Consider the following 18212-nt stretch of genomic DNA (forward strand, 5'->3'; position numbering starts at 1 on the left):
TGTTTATGATTTTCTGAAAAAACAGGAGACTACCAAATGTTTTGAATACGATACCAAACACTACTAATCAATAATCAAACGATTGGTAAAAAAAATACTCAATAGTCAAAGTGGTGGGGCTAAAAGAAGATTAAAAATTTGTTTACGATTTTCTGAAAAAACGAGAGATTATCAAAAATTTTGAATATTATATCGGCTGCGTTCCAAAATTCACTGCCAGTACTGAAAATCTATAGCTTACGTGACGTACACTATAGATTTTCAGTATTGGCAGTGAATTTTAGAACACAGCCCAAATATTACTAATCAATAACCAAACGATTGGTGAAAAAAAATTTCCAATAGTCAAAGTTGGGGAGCTAACTTTGAGTCCGTTTTCCCCGCTCCAAGTGCATGCTAGCGGCCGAGCGCCGGAAGAAAATATAATAATATATTATATTATTTTATATTTCATATAATATATATATTATTTTATTATATTATTTTATATATTATGTATAATATTAAATAAACATATATTCTATGTTAATATATATATTTTTTTTTCTACGCGACGGTGCCCTCTTTGCTACCATCACTAGACCGGCATAGACGGTACTGCTTTTCGCGGCGTTCGGCCGCCAGCATGCACTTGGAGTGGGGAAAACGGCACCAAGATCCGGACTCTGGTTATGTTCATCGATTTCGACAAAGCATCGTTTAAAGTAATTTGTAACTTGCAAGTATTTTATCAAAATGTTGAGTTTGAAATGACATTCAGTGTTTATTAGTTAGTCATTTATTTTACATTTCAAAAAGTTGTATTTTTTTTATTTGTATAGCACAAATCTCGCCATTTAGGTTGAACGGAAATGGGGAGGGAGCTGAGAAAAGATTTGCATGTGTAAAAATAGAAGGCCTTCATTATAGCCAAGCAATCTTTATAACCTAACTTGAGAAGCAGAGACTACACGAGATTTTATATAATTAACTTTAGAAAATTAGCATTGACAATAAGATGGTTGATAAAAACATCAGTGGCAATTTTCTGCTACCAGCAGAAAAACTACCAGAATGTTGGAATCAAGAAGAAAGAATGAGTGCATTGTTCTCACCATTTCGCAGTAAATCTGCCAATCCACAAGATTGGATTTCTAAGTACAAATTCTGGAATAATTTAATATATGAATGGCTGGAATATACCATGCAATGCAGTTTTTCTATCATCGATTTAAATGAAGCTTTTAAAAGAAGAGGTTGTACACCCCTTTGTCTAGTTACTGTGATTGAAGAACTTATCAGGTATTATTCTCTATTATATAGCACATTGATTAAATATTTTTATTTTAGTAAAAACTAGTCAATCATGAATTGATTAGTGAATTGTTAATCAGTTATTATATTCAATGATTGTCTACCATAATAAAAATAATTATTTGTGTATATCTGTTATCAATTCAAAAAATATATATTATTTAATTTGATATCGTCTTTAATATTATATCTTAATATGTGTATTTTATAAAATTTTCCAGAAATAATGAAATAATTAAAGAGACTGATTTTTTTCAAGAACCATGCGAAACGTGGACAGCATGGTCAATTGATGTATTTATAAAAAAACCAATTAGTTGGTCTTTCTCAAAAGTGAAAAATTATATAGTAGGCCAGAATGTAAATAATTTAGAAGTGAGATACATACATTTGCGAATCGTTCAGGAATTAGGTGATATTATTCTTTCTATTGTTGATATTAAAAAAGACAATGTTTTATTCCTGATTTCTGAAATAGTGGAATATTGCAAGAGCAAAACTAAGAAACAGATTTCGGACAGTACAGTGAGATTAGTTTTGGAGTGGCTAAGGCGTAGAAAAAAAGTTACTTTCAGGAAAAGTTTCAATTCAAATAACGAATTATTAGTTAAAATTTCTACACAAACAGTAAATGAAATTACGGAAGTAGAAGAAGGCATGTATAAATTGATCAAGCAGGAAAATGAATTGATTAAGGAGATAGAACTTATGGAACAAGAGAAACTTAATATTATCAATGAAGCAAAATCATATTTGGCAAAAGAATTGCGTCAGATGGCAAAAACACGCTTAAGAAGAAAGATGGAATTGGAAAAGACCATAGAAAAACGTGCGCAAGCTCTTGCAAACCTACGTACTTTAATTACCAATATTGAAGATGCACATTCTAATTCTGCTGTATTATCTGCTTACAAGACTGGTTCTGATGTATTAAAGAAAATAGGGCAAAATGATTTAACAGAATACAATGTTAGAGATGTTATGGACGATATTAATGAGGTAATTATTTTGTATTATTTGTAAATGATTGTGTAACAAGAGAGATATATTAACATTTATTATCGGTTGACCAGATTTTAGAAGAGAAACAAGAGATAGACTCAGTTTTATCTGAAACATTGAATCTCACAGACTCGGATGCCGAGTTGGAAAAAGAATTAGCAGAATTATTGAATAAAGACAATGTAGATATTTCTAATACAATTTTTGAATCAAATCCAGAAATTAAAAAATTAGAGCAACGTTTGAAAGACTTGCACATGGAAGGTAAATATTGTGTAATTTATTATATTTCATATAAACTAATGGGATATTTATAATATAGGTATAGTTCAATCTGACAAAAATACATCTGTACTACCAACTGTGCCATCCCACAAGGAAAAGATGTTAAAAGCATCTCAATGTTTATAATCATCACAACGAGAAACATGTAATTATATAATAACTCTATGAAACCAATTTATTAAAGAGATTCTATTTTTCTATTCTTTTAAACATTTTACTGCATTTATTATGTCACATAATGAAAAATAGAATACATGTATATTATGTATATAAAGAAAATTAAATATATGAAAAATAAAAAAACAGGCGACTTCGAAAATTATCAAAACTGTTTTGTGACTTAGTATAATTGAAATTAAAAATTAAAAATATACATATACATATATATATATATATATATATATATATATATATATATATATATACATACACACACACACACACACACACACACACACACACACAATATATGTATATATGTATGTATGTATGTATATAAAGCAACTAGAGTTCATGTATATTTCAGTCTATTTTTTTGTACACATTATCTATATTTCTATTGTAAAATAAAAGGATTAGAATCAATAAATTATAATGATGGAATAATAAACACTTTTTAAATTTGCGAAAATAATTTCAATATTTATTATATATATAAAAAAATTATTTTTTTTTATTATTTTATTCAATAAAATGCAACTTCTCTCTACATAATCACATTAAGTCTCACTTAAAGCATACATACTTATCAATGATATGGTATTATATGGCATAAAATTAAGGTTCTTTAAATAATAATCTCAATAGTTCCATTAATAAATTTGAAAAAGTATACAATATTCAAGTCTTAATTGTGCATGAAGTATATGACTGATTATGTTTTATATTAGCAATTACATTTTGTATCCAATCAATATAATTAGATACTTGTGTATATAAGGTATATAAATTATTGTCACAATGAGCAGTTCCACCTTCTAATATCGTGCCAAGGGAAACGCTAACAATACCTCTGAGATACCACAGACCATTAGTTTTAAACACTAATCCTCCACCACTATCACCATCACAAACGGCAGAACCTGAAATATACCGCTTATAATGCTTATAACTAAAAAATTATTCTACTTCTTACAATTTTACAGAATAATAATTCTTACAAATGATTGAAAAATAATTATACTTTCCTCTCTTTTTCTTATTTCATATAATTTGAAAATTATATATATATATATATATATATATATATATATATATATATATTTTACTAATATATTATTGATCAATTTTATGGAAAATATAAGATAACATTGAGAACTAATATTAGTTGTTCTTTGACTAACCATTTGTATAGCCTCCGCAAAACTTATCATTAGTAAGATATTGTTGTGTATTGGCATCTTGGCTTGCAGACTTGCATTGACTGAATGGAATATATGGTACTGTCAAAGCCTGTAAGATTGCACTGGATTCACCGGTTGCAGTTCTACCAAGTCCCGCAACTTTTCCAGTCACACCTGCTTCCAACACACTTCTATCGCTGAAAAGATCTATACACACAGGAGCTAAAGTAGATGACAATACAAATGGTTGCATGAGTTCTAATATCGCGATATCCCTGATATAATTTCCTAAACGTCCTAGATAATTACATACAATGTAAATATGTTTCACCTACAAGAAAAAATGCATGTAAACAATTAAAATATGTAAACTGATAATATTACATATAAATTAGTTATGTGATATATAAACTTGCAAACCTGATTTTTTTGAACATATTGTGGATTGTGATAAATAGATTCATAATCACGAAAAATGTTTCCCGTTGCTATGTAAATCTTCTTGGGATTAATCACTCGTCTATTATTTTCCTCATATATGCAATGAGCTGCTGTTATCAAGAGATTCTCTTGAATGATTGATGCTCCACAGAAGAATTCCTTTTTTTTCTTGCCTTGTACATCGATGTACAATGAGGCATGCCATGGAAATTCTGTGATATTAGCTGGAACACCGCCTACAATGAGCGGTGTAAGATTGGGGGGCGGTATACCGCATACTATAACAAATATTTTAATTGAAACAGATGTTTTAGCATAAAACAAAAAAGTAAATTGAGTATTTACATTATAAAAGGAGATAATTCACAGTAACTATGATTCTGTTGCATATCATTGTGATTGACATATAGTTCTACAATTAAGGATAAGGAAAAGAAAAGATGGAATTAATGTTACATTGGTAAAAAAATTAATTTATTGAATAAATTTATTGAATATATCTTGCTTAGCTTATAGTATAATTTTAATGTATAAATATATGTATATATGCATGCATATATATAAATTTGTGCATTATATACTAGAAAAATAGAGTATATTTTAATAATACTTCATTAAAGCTTTGGTTCATTAGGAAACATTTTCAAAGTATAACTTAAATAGGAATTATAAAATAGAAAGACATTTGTGTGTGAATTATCTCAATGAGTGTGATGATATATGATTATTATATGCTAGCTATAGAAATAAAATTATTTAAAAATTACTATTTATAGTCTATTACTATTTCTCATAATATTAAGACCATGTCCAAGGCTTTTCTTTTGCTAAATCATTGTTTGATGTTGACACCCTAACATCTATATTTGGATAATTTGGATCTTTAGTATCTGTATGTATAATGACTCTGTCATTCAAAATTTCAATAAATGTTACATTTTTCCTATCTAAAGTGGTATGCAATGCAAGATTAGTATCGTTAAGATAAATATTTATTGTGAGCGGACCTGGAATACATCGTATAGGCTCTGGTACCCATTGACCATTCTCATTACATTTCACAAAATCTCTTTGTCTTGAAAGTAGATTGCTTTCATATTGATAACTGTCTCGGCAGGACAATTTGGCACTTGTTCCAGGTAAAACTGGAGAGTCACAAGACACCCACTCATTGTTGTATGTACAGTCGGCATTAATTGATGTTGTACTTAACATTTGACAGCGTATTTCTATTAAAAAATATTTTAAACATGAAATTAATACATAATTGCACATGAAAAATACCTGTTATATTAAAATATTTTTACATTGTGACCATCATATTTCTAAACATTTTTATTATTCTACATATTTTCTTATATTTTACAAATATGTGTGTAATTATTATTATCATACCTATACAACTTGGTATATTAAGCCATTTTCCTTCAACACTGCAGCTTACATCCATAGAACCTTTTATCTTATATCCTGAATTGCAGGAATAAATAAGATGAGAGCCTGGTCCTAAATTCATTCCTTCCGAAATATCACAGTCCTGTTCAGTGTTTGAACATTCCGATCGATGCAACTTCCAATGACCGTTTTGCGGTTGCGGTGGGGCTTTGCAAGTTTTTGTGCCAGATATTGGAACAGAAGGACTTGGTGAAGGCTGTACTGGTAATCGTTCTGTTGTTGGTCGCACTGTTGGTCGTACCGGCGACGATCCGCTGGCACACAATTTTTGAGTCTCATCTGATCCATCGACGCAATCAACTTCTCCGTTACATCGTAGATCACCGTCGATGCAAGCTCCATAATCGCATTGGAAAACTGTCGGTGGACAACTGCAAAGAAATTGTCGATTGTAAAATATCTGTTTGCTTAATATTTGACCTAGAATTAGCAAAAAAAAAAACAAGAAAAATTCTCTTACGTCAATGACCCGCATTCTACTGCCGTCTCGTCGGAGCCATCCATGCAGTTTTTATTTCCATCGCACAGATTAGTAATACTGATGCATTGTCCATCAGTGCATGTAAATTGATTATGTCTGCATTGTAGAGGTCTTGCTGATGTTTGATTATCTCTCGTGCACCCAGGTTGCGTTTCGTCGCTATTGTCGACGCAGTCCTGGATGCCGTTGCAGACGCTGTCCCCATTTATACACGCACCGTATTTACAACGAAAAGCATATGCAGGACATAAAATCTCCGGTTTCATACATTCGACCTGTGTCTCGTCAGACGAATCCTTACAGTTCACTTTACCATCGCATAACAATTCGCCCGCTATACACTCTCCATTGCGACATTGAAATTTCCCGTACCTATTTGAACAATGGAATAAAAATATTTATTTATTTGAATATATTATGTATATATCAAAGTTATTTTTATTATTATGTAATCATGAACTCACCCGCAATTATTAGTTTGTGCATACCCGGAACCAATATACACTATAAGAAATCCAGGAAACAATTTTATTAGATAATGAGAATTTGATTTTTATTTATTATATACATTATATACATGCGTTTACTACATGCGTTGTTTAATTATACGTGTGTGTATATATAAATGAAAATTACATTTTATAAAATTTATAAATATTGGAATTTTTCTAATAATATGCATGCAAAATTCTGTTGAATGATTATAAATTTTTTTATGACGAAATTAATCAATTACAATAATGTCGACTTGTATCTTTAAAAGGATAATTTTAATAAACGTGACAGAGAGATATGCGCATGATAGAGATAACACACATCACGCATTCGCGAGTATTTTCTTCGTTTATTATCTACCAATATATATGTAAACATGTAGATACTCCTACTGGAGGTTCAAGGACATCAAACTGGTTTTTAAAACTCGTTGAGATTACGATGACGTTTTACAAATCTTTTGAATTAAAATATTGCAGATACTTAATTATTATAAAGCAAAGTTTACCGCATATATGCATAAAATTCGTCCCAATAAATGCAAAATGAATAAAAATAAATGGAAGGAAAAAATTTTTTTTATTAATTGTCTCTCATCCACAAGAAACTATTCAATCAATCAGTTATATACATACAATGTATAATTAATTGATTTCAATTAAAATTAAACTATACTTGTATACAAATGTATACAAGTATATGTAATAATTTTAAACAATTTTGAAATATATTTAATATTTTTTCAAAACTTTTATGTTATATGTGATGTTATTTTTTATTAATATGATTTCATTACTATGGAATGCCTAGAAGTTCATTATTGAATATAAGATAATATCAATCGGCGTCAGTGAAAAACAACCATATTTTTATGCATTCTCAGATTGTTTTTCAATGCTATTTTAAAGTAATATGCTTCAAAAGATTTCTCATAAGCCTAATTTTAATGTAATTTAAGTTTCTTTTATATATTATGCTGTTATTATACTAATAAATAAAAAACTTCGAGAAAAAAATTAAATTAATAATAATTTCTCTAAAACATTATAGTTTTACAGTTTCGTAATATTCTTACTTTCATAAACATGTAATAAGATTCTTACTTACCATAAACAATCGTTAGTAGCGCAGAAACCTGCTTAATAATCCGCATGATAAAGCACTGGCGAAAGACCGACAATTGTTCGATCCGCGCCTTCTTATAAGACGCTCGATCACTAACTGCGATCATCTACTTGTTACCACAAGACTGGGATAACTGGGGATAACCCAAGCAAAACGTGCGCGTCATCTCTGTGTGTGCGTAAATGTGCGGGGATGCACAAGGAAAGTATGTGTGTGTTAACATATGCTACAAATAAATCAACAAGAATCAACACAACGATGGTGTATGTGAACACATTCACAATTTAGTTCAAAGAACTCCTACAAAATAGATGATATATATGTATATCAGAATACACGACTGAAGAATCATTGCTCTCTGTGTGCGTGTGTGTTTCAGGTTTACAATAGAATCATTCAAAAATTTGCACAAGAAATTATAATTATACTTATATAATAATTAAAAATGATACTTACGCGAAATTATAATTATAGTCCCACACAGCACATGATATCGTACGAATATTCTATATTCATTCTGTGAATGTACGTACTGTACGTAATATACTGAGAACATCTCTATAATATCTTGTGTAGTATATTATTTTTCGTATATTCACAGGATATTATCAGAACATCTTGTGTAGTATATTATTTTTCGTATATTCTCGTATATTCTCAGAATGTACTTTTAATATCTCTTATAGTATATTATTTTTCGTATATTCTCATAATATACTATTGAATTACGCGCATTTTTACTTATGACCGGATATGTATGCCATTTTGGATACGTAATTTCCGCTATTGCCGTCATTTGTCTTTTCCTTCTTCTTCTTCACTGACCACGTGCAAGTGCTATGTGCAATCTGGTGCAATTATATTACGATTGTGATTAATCGCAGGTAATCCTTTTTATTTTCAAATAAATTAAATGTAAAAAGGGTATTTTATAAAAGCTATTCAATGATTTATTAATACTTCATAATTATAAACACACAAATTAACCTCATTAATGCAAATTATAACCTCACAATCGAATATTATAATGTATCAAAAATATGTATTTTTATGTGAAATTCTTATTATTATGTTACAGCATTTGCACAAAAAAGGACGTCATTATCAATTGTCGTATATTATATCAATTATCATTTTGTGATCTCTGCAGAATCTTTCTAAAGAAAAAGTATCTCCGCATACACACACATATATATATATAGATGGGATATGTAAAAAATAAAAGTAAAACTCTGGATTCGCAAAAATCAAGTGAGTTTTATAACATATTTTAATTATATAGTGTGCGATTAAGTAAGAGCTAAGTTATTACTGCAATTAATTTTTAAAATGATTTTAAAAGTTAATTGCAGTAACAACATAGAGCTTATTAAATATATGTTAGATATTAAATGTATTCTTATGTGAAATTATTATTATATGTTACAGCGTTTGCACAAAAAGAACATTATTATCAACTTCGTGATCTAATACTTTCTGGGAAATAAGAAAAATTATATACATATATATACGTGGGATATTTACAATATATATTTAAAACAAGGAAATATAAACTGCGGACTCAACAAATCACAACAAATCAAGTAAGATTTAATGATATTTTTTAGTGTAAGTAAACTAGCTGTTATTGCAATTACTTGTAAAACGATTTAAAATTACTAAAGTCTTATTTAAATTCACTACTACACTAAATTATTTTATATTTTACAAAAATGTTTACGTATCAAATATATAATTATGTATATATAATTTAACTGGAAAGTACTAATTAATGCTAATGTTAGAGGCAAAATGAATTTAAAAATAACTAAAATTTCAAAAATTTCATTTTCATTTTTTAATAAGATTTTCTAAAATAATGAGAAACAGTTTTCTGAAAAATTTGAACTGTACATCATTTTTGGCTACAATATAAAAAGTTATAACTTGGGTAAATTGATTGAATATTTTCTTATTTTTACTGTGTACTATTTATTATTTTATTTGTATTATGTGTATGTGTATTTATATTTAAGTATAAAATATATTTATATAAGTATAAAATAAATAATAAAATAAATTTAATGAAATAAATAATAAAACAAATGATAAATAAATAAAATAAAATATATATTTAAAAAAAATTAAAAATTATTTAATTTAAATTGTAATCTTTAAAAATAACCGGAGATATTTCAGGTAGACAAAATTATTGTGTGGTCCCTGTACATACACAAAATATCCCATTTAAAAGAATACACTGGAATATCTGCTCAAGAAAACATTTTAGAGAAAAAGATTTTAGACAAAAGTTGTTTGGGGGACATAAGATGGTGCCATTGATTTGACCTTAGATAATTATTTTGAAGGAGACAAAAAAATTTTCAATTTCTTAAATGGAATCTTATTTTTTTATAGCATATTCTTGCAGCTTACCTCGAAAGTTTCCCAAAACACTTTTATTGAGTTATTTTTCATTCAGTATTTTTGTTAAAGTTTACAATATTTTGACAAAATATAAAATATCTTGGGAAACATTCAGTTTTCGGTAGTCTTATCTTAAAACTTTCATACACAGAATAATGAGATCAATACATTCGTGTAAAAAAAACACAGTTGCTTTTTAAACAAGTAATTTGCAACATGCAGCTGCGTACTTTTTCTGAAAAGCAACTATGTGTTTTCTTTACACCAATTGATAGGTCTCTCATTATTCCATGTATAAAAGTATTAAGATTAGATTATTAAAAACAGAATATTTTACAAAATATTTTAAATTTTATGTCAAAAATTGTAGACTTCAAGCTTTATAACTCAAAAAATACTTTAGTGTTTTGGAAAGTTCTTAAGATAAGCTACAAAAATATTCAATAAAAATAGTAAGTCCCATTTAAGAAATTGAAGGTGACCTTTATGTGACCTTCAAACAATTATCCAAAGAATCAAATCTTTGTCACTATCTTATATCCCTCTTGAAGCCATACAACTTTTTGGTTTGAAATATTTTTCTCTAAAATACTTTCCCTTCAGATATTCCAATGTATTCTTTTAAATGGGACACCCTGTATAATTACAATTTTACCATACAATTTTACCAATATTATATTTTAACAATTTTAACAGCAATATTTTATTTTATAACATCAATTTTATTAACATATATATGTATATATATATATTATAATATCGACATAATAATTAAATATTAAATTATATATTTAATAGTTAATATATTTATCAATTTCACAATATGTTAACAGAAAAGAAAAAAAATGGATAAAAAGCGCTCAAGAAAAGACGCTGCATGTGTATCAAAACGACATTTAAAAAGATTAGCTGTACAAGAATCCGAAATTGTTTGCGATGCTTTATTAAGTACGACTACAGCGTCATATAGTAACATTACTTATAAATGCACAGAACATTTGGAAAATGTTTCTATAGTAAATTCAGAAGTAAAAAACATTCAAGCTGCTGAGAATGCTGTAATCGAAAATTATAATGTTCACGAGTGGAACGAAAGTAGTAACAATGTATCGAACATGCAACAGTCTTCCGTTAGCGATTCTTATGAATCACAAACTGATTTAGCATCTGAAGATGCAAATGTAACAGATGACAATTTGAAAAATGATCTTGCTATCTGGGCTGTGCAACACCAAATTTCACATACGGTTCTAAAAGCATTACTTCAAAGATTAAAAAAACATTCATGTTTTTCATCATTATCTGTAGATGCACGTTCACTTTTAAAAACTCCGAGAAAACAAGATATACGTGTAGTAGAGCCAGGAATTTACTATCATTTTGGATTGCAAAAGTCTATGTTGAATATATTAACCTCCATGAAGAACAATATTGATAGTATAAAAATTGCTATTAATGTCGATGGATTACCACTCTCAAAATCATCGCAACAACAATTTTGGCCCATACTTGGTTCAATTTTTCCATATAATAATGTATTTACAATAGGAATTTATCATGGAACTGAAAAACCTGCAAATGTTAATGATTTTTTAAAAGATTTTGTGAACGAGGCTGCAGAAATGTGTGAAAATGGAATATATGTCAATAGTCGTAATATACAATGCAGAATAGAAGCATTAATATGTGATACACCGGCAAAAGCATTTGTGCTATGTGTAAAAGGGCATTCCGGATATTCAAGTTGCACTAAATGCACAACAGAAGGAGAATATGTCGGAAATCGTATATGCTTCCCACAAATTGATGCACCAATTAGATCAGATAATGATTTTATTCAAAAAATTGATGACAGTTATCATAAGCCAGATATAACATGCAGTCTACTCAAAATACCTCATTTCAAAGCAGTTACAAATGTTCCCATGGATTATATAGCACCTAGTGTGTTTGGGAATTATGCGGAAATTAATGTATTTATGGTTGAATGGAGAATTCTATTATCGGCTACAACATAGAGCCATTGAAGAAATATCAACACGTCTAACAACTCAATTAAAGCCATCGATACCTGTAGAATTCGCAAGAAAGCCACGCAAAATAGATTACATTAAATTATGGAAAGCTACGGAATATAGACAAATATTGTTGTATACAGGTCCATTGGCTTTCAACTCAATATTGAAAAAAAGTGTGTACACCCATTTTATGACACTGCATGTTATTATTAGAATCTTGTGTTCAAAAACTTTGTATGATGAACATTTATCTTATGCACAAGATATGATTCTTTTTTTTATCAAAACATTTATCAAGATTTATGGAGTGCAAAACGTGTCGCATAATATTCATAGTCTCGTACATCTTGTTGACGATGTAAAAAAATTTGGACCACTCGACAATTTTAGTGCGTTCAGGTTTGAGAACCACATGCAAGTGTTTAAAAAATATCTCAGAAAAGCAGAAAAACCTTTGGAACAAGTAGTACGAAGATGTTTTGAAAAAGAAAATTTAAGTACATCAAGTAGATTAAGTACATTGACTAATTTGTCAGATTCTATCCTGATACATCCCACTTTAATTACATTACATGACGATGGTCCACTTTTACTCGACTGCAATAATCCACAATATAAAATTATCAAATATGTCAATGGAATAACATTTAAAACTGGCTCACATGCAGATAATTGTTGTGGTTTAAATTGCGGTGCTATAGTATGTATTGAAAACGTGGCACACTGCAAAAAACGAAATATTCTAGTTATTATTGGATACGAATTTTTGGAAAAGGAAGATTTATTTAATATACCTTGCTCATCATCGTTGCTTGGGATTTATTCCGTAAAATCATTATCAGATTTGAAATCATGGCCATTGAAAAATGTGATAAAAAAATATGTCAAATTGCCATACGAAAATGTTAAATACGCAGTTTTCCCATTAATACACAATGAAATATAAGTAATTAATATTCATTGACACAGAATGACTGATAAATTTTATGCAATCGTGGAATTCGAAGATGGACTGCAAGTTATACCAAATAATTGGTTAAGTGGAGACTTAAAGAAAGCTTTTTGGCCAAATTTTACGAACAACAAGCGGTATGATAAAGCAGTTAAATTGAGGGAGGAGCCAGAATGTACTTGGTTGGAGCATCCTATTCGAAAAATATATGGAACATTTCGTAAGTAATATAGTTATATTTTTTGTATATATTATTCTGAACTATTCTTTTACAATAAATAATAAATATACAGTGGCGGCCAACTTTTTAAGATCCCTTGTTTAAAAAATAAATGTCTCACATTTCATAAATTTCAATCTTTTTATGTTAAAATCGTAATTAAGATACATTAAATAGCTTTAGGCCGCCACTATATATATGTTGCTATTTTGTAATAATATAAAAAAATATGATTTTATAAAATTAAATTTGTATTAAATTATTTACTGTTTTATTTAAAAAAAACTTTTTCAGAAAACTATGGAGTGGCAAGGAAAAAGCTAAAAGATGCCGAAGAATTATCCGACATTAACTCTGGCGCTGATATAGAAGAAAATTTAAAAAAGTCGAGAAAAATTAGAGCTGCTAAAATTGTTGACGAAACAAGTAACGATGCTGATGAATCATCAGACGAAATGATACTAGTCTCAGAAATTCCAAAGTTTCCAAACAAGCATTCCATGACTGCAGAAACCAGTAAAACATCGAAAATTACAAAAAATGCACCAAAAGGTAAGTACGATCTAATAATAATATAAAAGTAACAATAATAGATTTAAGTAGAGAAAATATTTTAATAATAGAACACTGTTTATGAATTACAGATGTTAATAATTTGGAAAGAAAATGTACAGCAACACAAATAAAGAAGTTTGCAAACATAAACACAAATATAGAAAAAAGAACAGATGATTCATGTATGATTTTAACTTATTCATTATAATTATTAAAATATTATATAAACATTTATAATATAATAAAAACATTTTATTATTTTCAGCTCTAAATTGCAATAAAAATTTGATTGATGCACCCGCAGAACAATCATCGTTTGATGAAACCGATGATGAAGTTAATGTACAATTGCCAATTCAACTAGGAAATAAAACATCGTCAAATTTATTTTATAAGCAAGGTACAATGCACAATTTCATTTATTTAGTTACGATAATTTTTTATATATTTTAAAAATATTACATTTTTTTAAAATAATTTTTTTTAGTATTTTTTAATTTCAAAACTTATGTTGGAATAATATAACGACGTATTTTTTTAGCTCTGCATTGTAATGAAAACGTGCTTGATGCATCCGCAGAACAATTATGTGATGAAGTTGATGAAGTTTATGCAAACGTGCCAACTCAATTGAGAAACAAGACATCATCAAATCTATTAATTCATAAGCAAGGTACAATGCACAATTTTATTTATTTAGTTACGATTATTTTTTATATATTATAAAAATATAACATTTACTGTTTTACTAATTTTTCCTAGTATTTTTAAATTTTTAAAATTATGTTGGAATAATATGATAACATAAACATTTTATTTTTAGCTCTGCATTGTAATAAAAATGTGCTTGATGCATCCGCAGAACAATTGTTTGATGAAGTCGATGAAGTTAATGCAAACATGCCAATTCAATTGAAAAACAAGGCATCATCAAATTCATTGATTAATAAGCAAGGTATAATGCACATAATTTCATGTATTTTAGTTACGACTTTATATATATATAAATATATATATATATATATATATATATATATATATATATTATATTGTATATTTTAGTGTATATGTATAATTCTTTATTTCAATTTCAATTACTTGATTATTTATAATGTAGTTCAGAATTATATAGTATACACACACATTTATTCTTAAACTATTTTTCCTAACATTTTTCTAACACTATTTTTGAATTTTTTAAATATATATAGATTTTATATTTTATTTTTATACATCTTACATCACACATATGTATCTTACATTTTTTATATTTAATATTTTATCTGTACATATATCTTTAATAGTACATATATTCAAAAGATGTTTAGAGAACGTCTTGTCCTCTATTCTATACATTTTTTGAAAATACGTGGTGTTTGGGATATAATTATAAATATAACCAACATGTGTTTTGAATATTTTTTATAGAATCTGACCCGTACGAACGATTTGTCATTAATAAACTTATAAGTTTAGAATTAAAACTAAACTCTATAGAAAGATGTCAAAAACTTATTCTAAAGAAAATTTCAATCGACACATTTGAGGCCAAAGAAAAAGAAACAATAGATATCTATCAAGATCTACCGTTAAAAACTGAAACTGATTTACAATCAATGGAAAACAAATTAAATAATGATTCATTATATCGAAATGAAATGGTAAGTTGAATGTCTTGTGTATTTCGACGTTACAAAATGAAATCATATACAAAAATAAGAAAAGGCTCTAGCAAATTCAAAAATAATAATATAAAACGACTAATGAGAGCCACACAATTGTTAATGAATGTTAAATAATAAAAAGAACTAATTAATATTCAGGTATTTGTTTAATGATAAATGTTTTGGGCCACTCTCAAAACAATATTTAATCTAGAAATAAAAAAATATATAATTATTATATTGAATATGAAGTCAGAACACAAGCGTTAATTTTACAATTAATTAGCATTAAAGAAAGTACACGATTATCTACATATGTTAGAAAATAGTATATAGTAAAAATCTCGGTGCATGCTGGTATAAAAGTCTGTCGTTTGATAATTATATATACATATTTTTTGTTTTATTTTTAGTTTAAATTATTTTTATAAAGAGGATGGTCGGAAATGGACTGAAACATTTATCATTTAATAAACATCTGAATATTAATTAAGTTTTTTTTAACATTTATAACTTTTGCTCTCATTAGCAATTTTATATTATTTTTTAAATTATATATACGTCTCTTTAAAGATGTTTTAATAATTTTCGTAGACTTTTTATTAAAATATCACATAATTTTTAGAATAATTAAATTGATATATATTTACAGTATTTTTACATGAATATATATATTGGATGATTGCAAAAGTTCGTGCCCGATTTGAAGTTATTAATCCATCTATGCAAATCGGGCACGAACTTTTGCAATCATCTAATATATATATATATATATATATATATATATATATATATATATATATATGATAATTTTATTATATAAAAGTTTCTTATAATATCTATATATATAATAATTCCATACTTTGTAATAATTTTAGGTTAAACAATTAATCCATGTTACATGCCAGGATCTGAGGACTTCTTGTATACGTCTTATGAAAAAAATTTTTGTAAATGAACTGGCCGTGAATTATAGTTGGTACGGAGCAAAAAAAAAAGAAAATTTTTCCAAATTGCACATGTGCAAAGTTATTATGAGTAAGTAAAATCAAAAACAATTTTTCTATTTTATTATTATAGATGCTATATAATTTCTGTACAAATTAAAAAATATATTTACAAATATTTATAACTTATTTATTTATTAAATTACTTAGAAATGTTCCAATTGTTTTATATGTTTATAGTTTTAAACGCTCATCTGTATACATATATTGTAGAAATGAGGTCGAAATTTTTTTTTCAATATTTAACTTGAAATTTTAAAAAAATTAAAGAAATTTTATTTATCAATAATTCATAAACAATTTTAAAAACTTTTCCAGGTGCAGTAAGAAAATTGCACATCAATGCTACAGACGAACAGATTTCAGCTCCAATAAAAATATGGTTGGCTCATGCCAAAGAGCGTATGCAGAGACAAACATTGAATAGTGAAAAGGACTAAAATAGTACTTCGTTGAATTTTTCTTCAGTCTTTTCTTGAATCTTTATAATTTATAATTTGTTTTGAGTTATTGTTGACAACGTTTATAATTACGGTGATTATCCGTCGAATCCTTTATTTTAAGTAGCTATTCTTTAGATTTATTCATTTTTCAAAACTCACACACACAATTTTGTCCTAAGTTTTCTTTTGTTTTATCAGTACTAAAATTTTTTTAGTGAATGTTATAATGTATGTGAACTCTTTTATATTCATTAAGAAGAATTCTATGAAAATCTCGCCGGTGGGTGCTGGGACTGTCAATTTTTAAATGACAGAGTCCGCACCGACGAGATTTTTAGAGTTTAAATATATATATAATATAGCTAAACATATAAACTATAAAAATGTCATGTTTATGTAAATGTTTAATAGTATGTGTTAAAGTGTTTCATATATATAAAGTATATTATAAATATATAAAAGAATAAAATTTTATAATAAATAATAATAAGTAAAATGTTTATATAAAAAAATATAAAAGTGCAATTATATGTTCAAATAATATATGTGCAATTATAACATATATTTAAGAAATTTGAATAAAAAGATTTTATATGTGAACAAAATGTTAATATTTTACACCAATAATCCATTTATAGTATAAATATAAATGGATTATATATATATGTACCGTAAACACTCGAAATCTGTTTTTCCGTATACTTAGTAGTCAAAATTTGCATATTTTTACTAGTAAGTATATGAAAAAACGGATATGGGGTGTTTATGGTAACATATATCATTTATATTTATATATAAAATATAGAAAATATAAGTTAATCTATAGAATGTCTTGAGTATATTATTAGTACATTATTAGTACATATATGTATATACCAATGTCATACTCAAGACATTCTATAGATATACTTATTATATACTAAAAGATATTTTCAGTATGTACTGAGAAGCAGGAAAAATCGGACATAGTAGCATTCTTAGTACATACTCAGTATATCGCAGTATGTATTTCGAATGTTCCTAGAAC

At 27.3% G+C, this 18212-nt stretch overlaps 4 protein-coding genes across 6 annotated transcripts; 3 read left to right on the forward strand and 1 right to left on the reverse strand.

Moving 5' to 3' along the window:
* Positions 1-581: 581 nt before the first annotated feature.
* LOC145967766 (charged multivesicular body protein 7) lies at positions 582-2790 on the forward strand. Of its 3 annotated transcripts, none has more exons than XM_083092703.1 (5): positions 582-704; positions 822-1281; positions 1515-2292; positions 2367-2559; positions 2618-2790. In XM_083092703.1, exons 2-5 carry the CDS (start codon positions 998-1000, stop codon positions 2704-2706), a joined length of 1344 nt encoding a protein of 447 aa, XP_082948829.1. In that variant the 5' UTR covers positions 582-704; positions 822-997; the 3' UTR covers positions 2707-2790. The 3 variants fall into 3 exon arrangements, with proteins under 3 accessions (XP_082948829.1, XP_082948835.1, XP_082948845.1); XM_083092709.1 differs by having other exon boundaries at positions 613-718; XM_083092719.1 differs by having other exon boundaries at positions 632-718; positions 799-1281.
* A 403-nt stretch (positions 2791-3193) lies between these two features.
* LOC145967661 (modular serine protease-like) lies at positions 3194-8200 on the reverse strand. Its single transcript, XM_083092674.1, has 8 exons — positions 7903-8200; positions 6765-6804; positions 6280-6672; positions 5760-6190; positions 5372-5593; positions 4344-4642; positions 3924-4254; positions 3194-3662 (listed from the first exon to the last, which is right to left on the reverse strand). Exons 1-8 carry the CDS (start codon positions 8024-8026, stop codon positions 3421-3423), a joined length of 2082 nt encoding a protein of 693 aa, XP_082948800.1. The 5' UTR covers positions 8027-8200; the 3' UTR covers positions 3194-3420.
* A 275-nt stretch (positions 8201-8475) lies between these two features.
* LOC145967792 (uncharacterized) lies at positions 8476-12479 on the forward strand. The gene is made up of 4 exons (XM_083092751.1): positions 8476-8804; positions 8999-9171; positions 9349-9503; positions 11160-12479. Exon 4 carries the CDS (start codon positions 11172-11174, stop codon positions 12342-12344), a length of 1173 nt encoding a protein of 390 aa, XP_082948877.1. The 5' UTR covers positions 8476-8804; positions 8999-9171; positions 9349-9503; positions 11160-11171; the 3' UTR covers positions 12345-12479.
* Positions 12480-13179: 700 nt separating this feature from the next.
* On the forward strand, positions 13180-17790 carry LOC145967709 (uncharacterized). The gene is made up of 9 exons (XM_083092679.1): positions 13180-13516; positions 13811-14068; positions 14161-14253; positions 14337-14471; positions 14613-14744; positions 14895-15026; positions 15500-15732; positions 16614-16773; positions 17061-17790. Exons 1-9 carry the CDS (start codon positions 13315-13317, stop codon positions 17180-17182), a joined length of 1467 nt encoding a protein of 488 aa, XP_082948805.1. The 5' UTR covers positions 13180-13314; the 3' UTR covers positions 17183-17790.
* The last annotated feature ends 422 nt before the right edge of the window (positions 17791-18212 follow it).

The sequence above is a fragment of the Camponotus vicinus genome, unplaced genomic scaffold, assembly GCF_025532165.1.
Source record: "Camponotus vicinus isolate PSW18456_S1 unplaced genomic scaffold, iyCamVici1.0 SCAF_1, whole genome shotgun sequence".
Classification (NCBI taxonomy): domain Eukaryota; kingdom Metazoa; phylum Arthropoda; class Insecta; order Hymenoptera; family Formicidae; genus Camponotus; species Camponotus vicinus.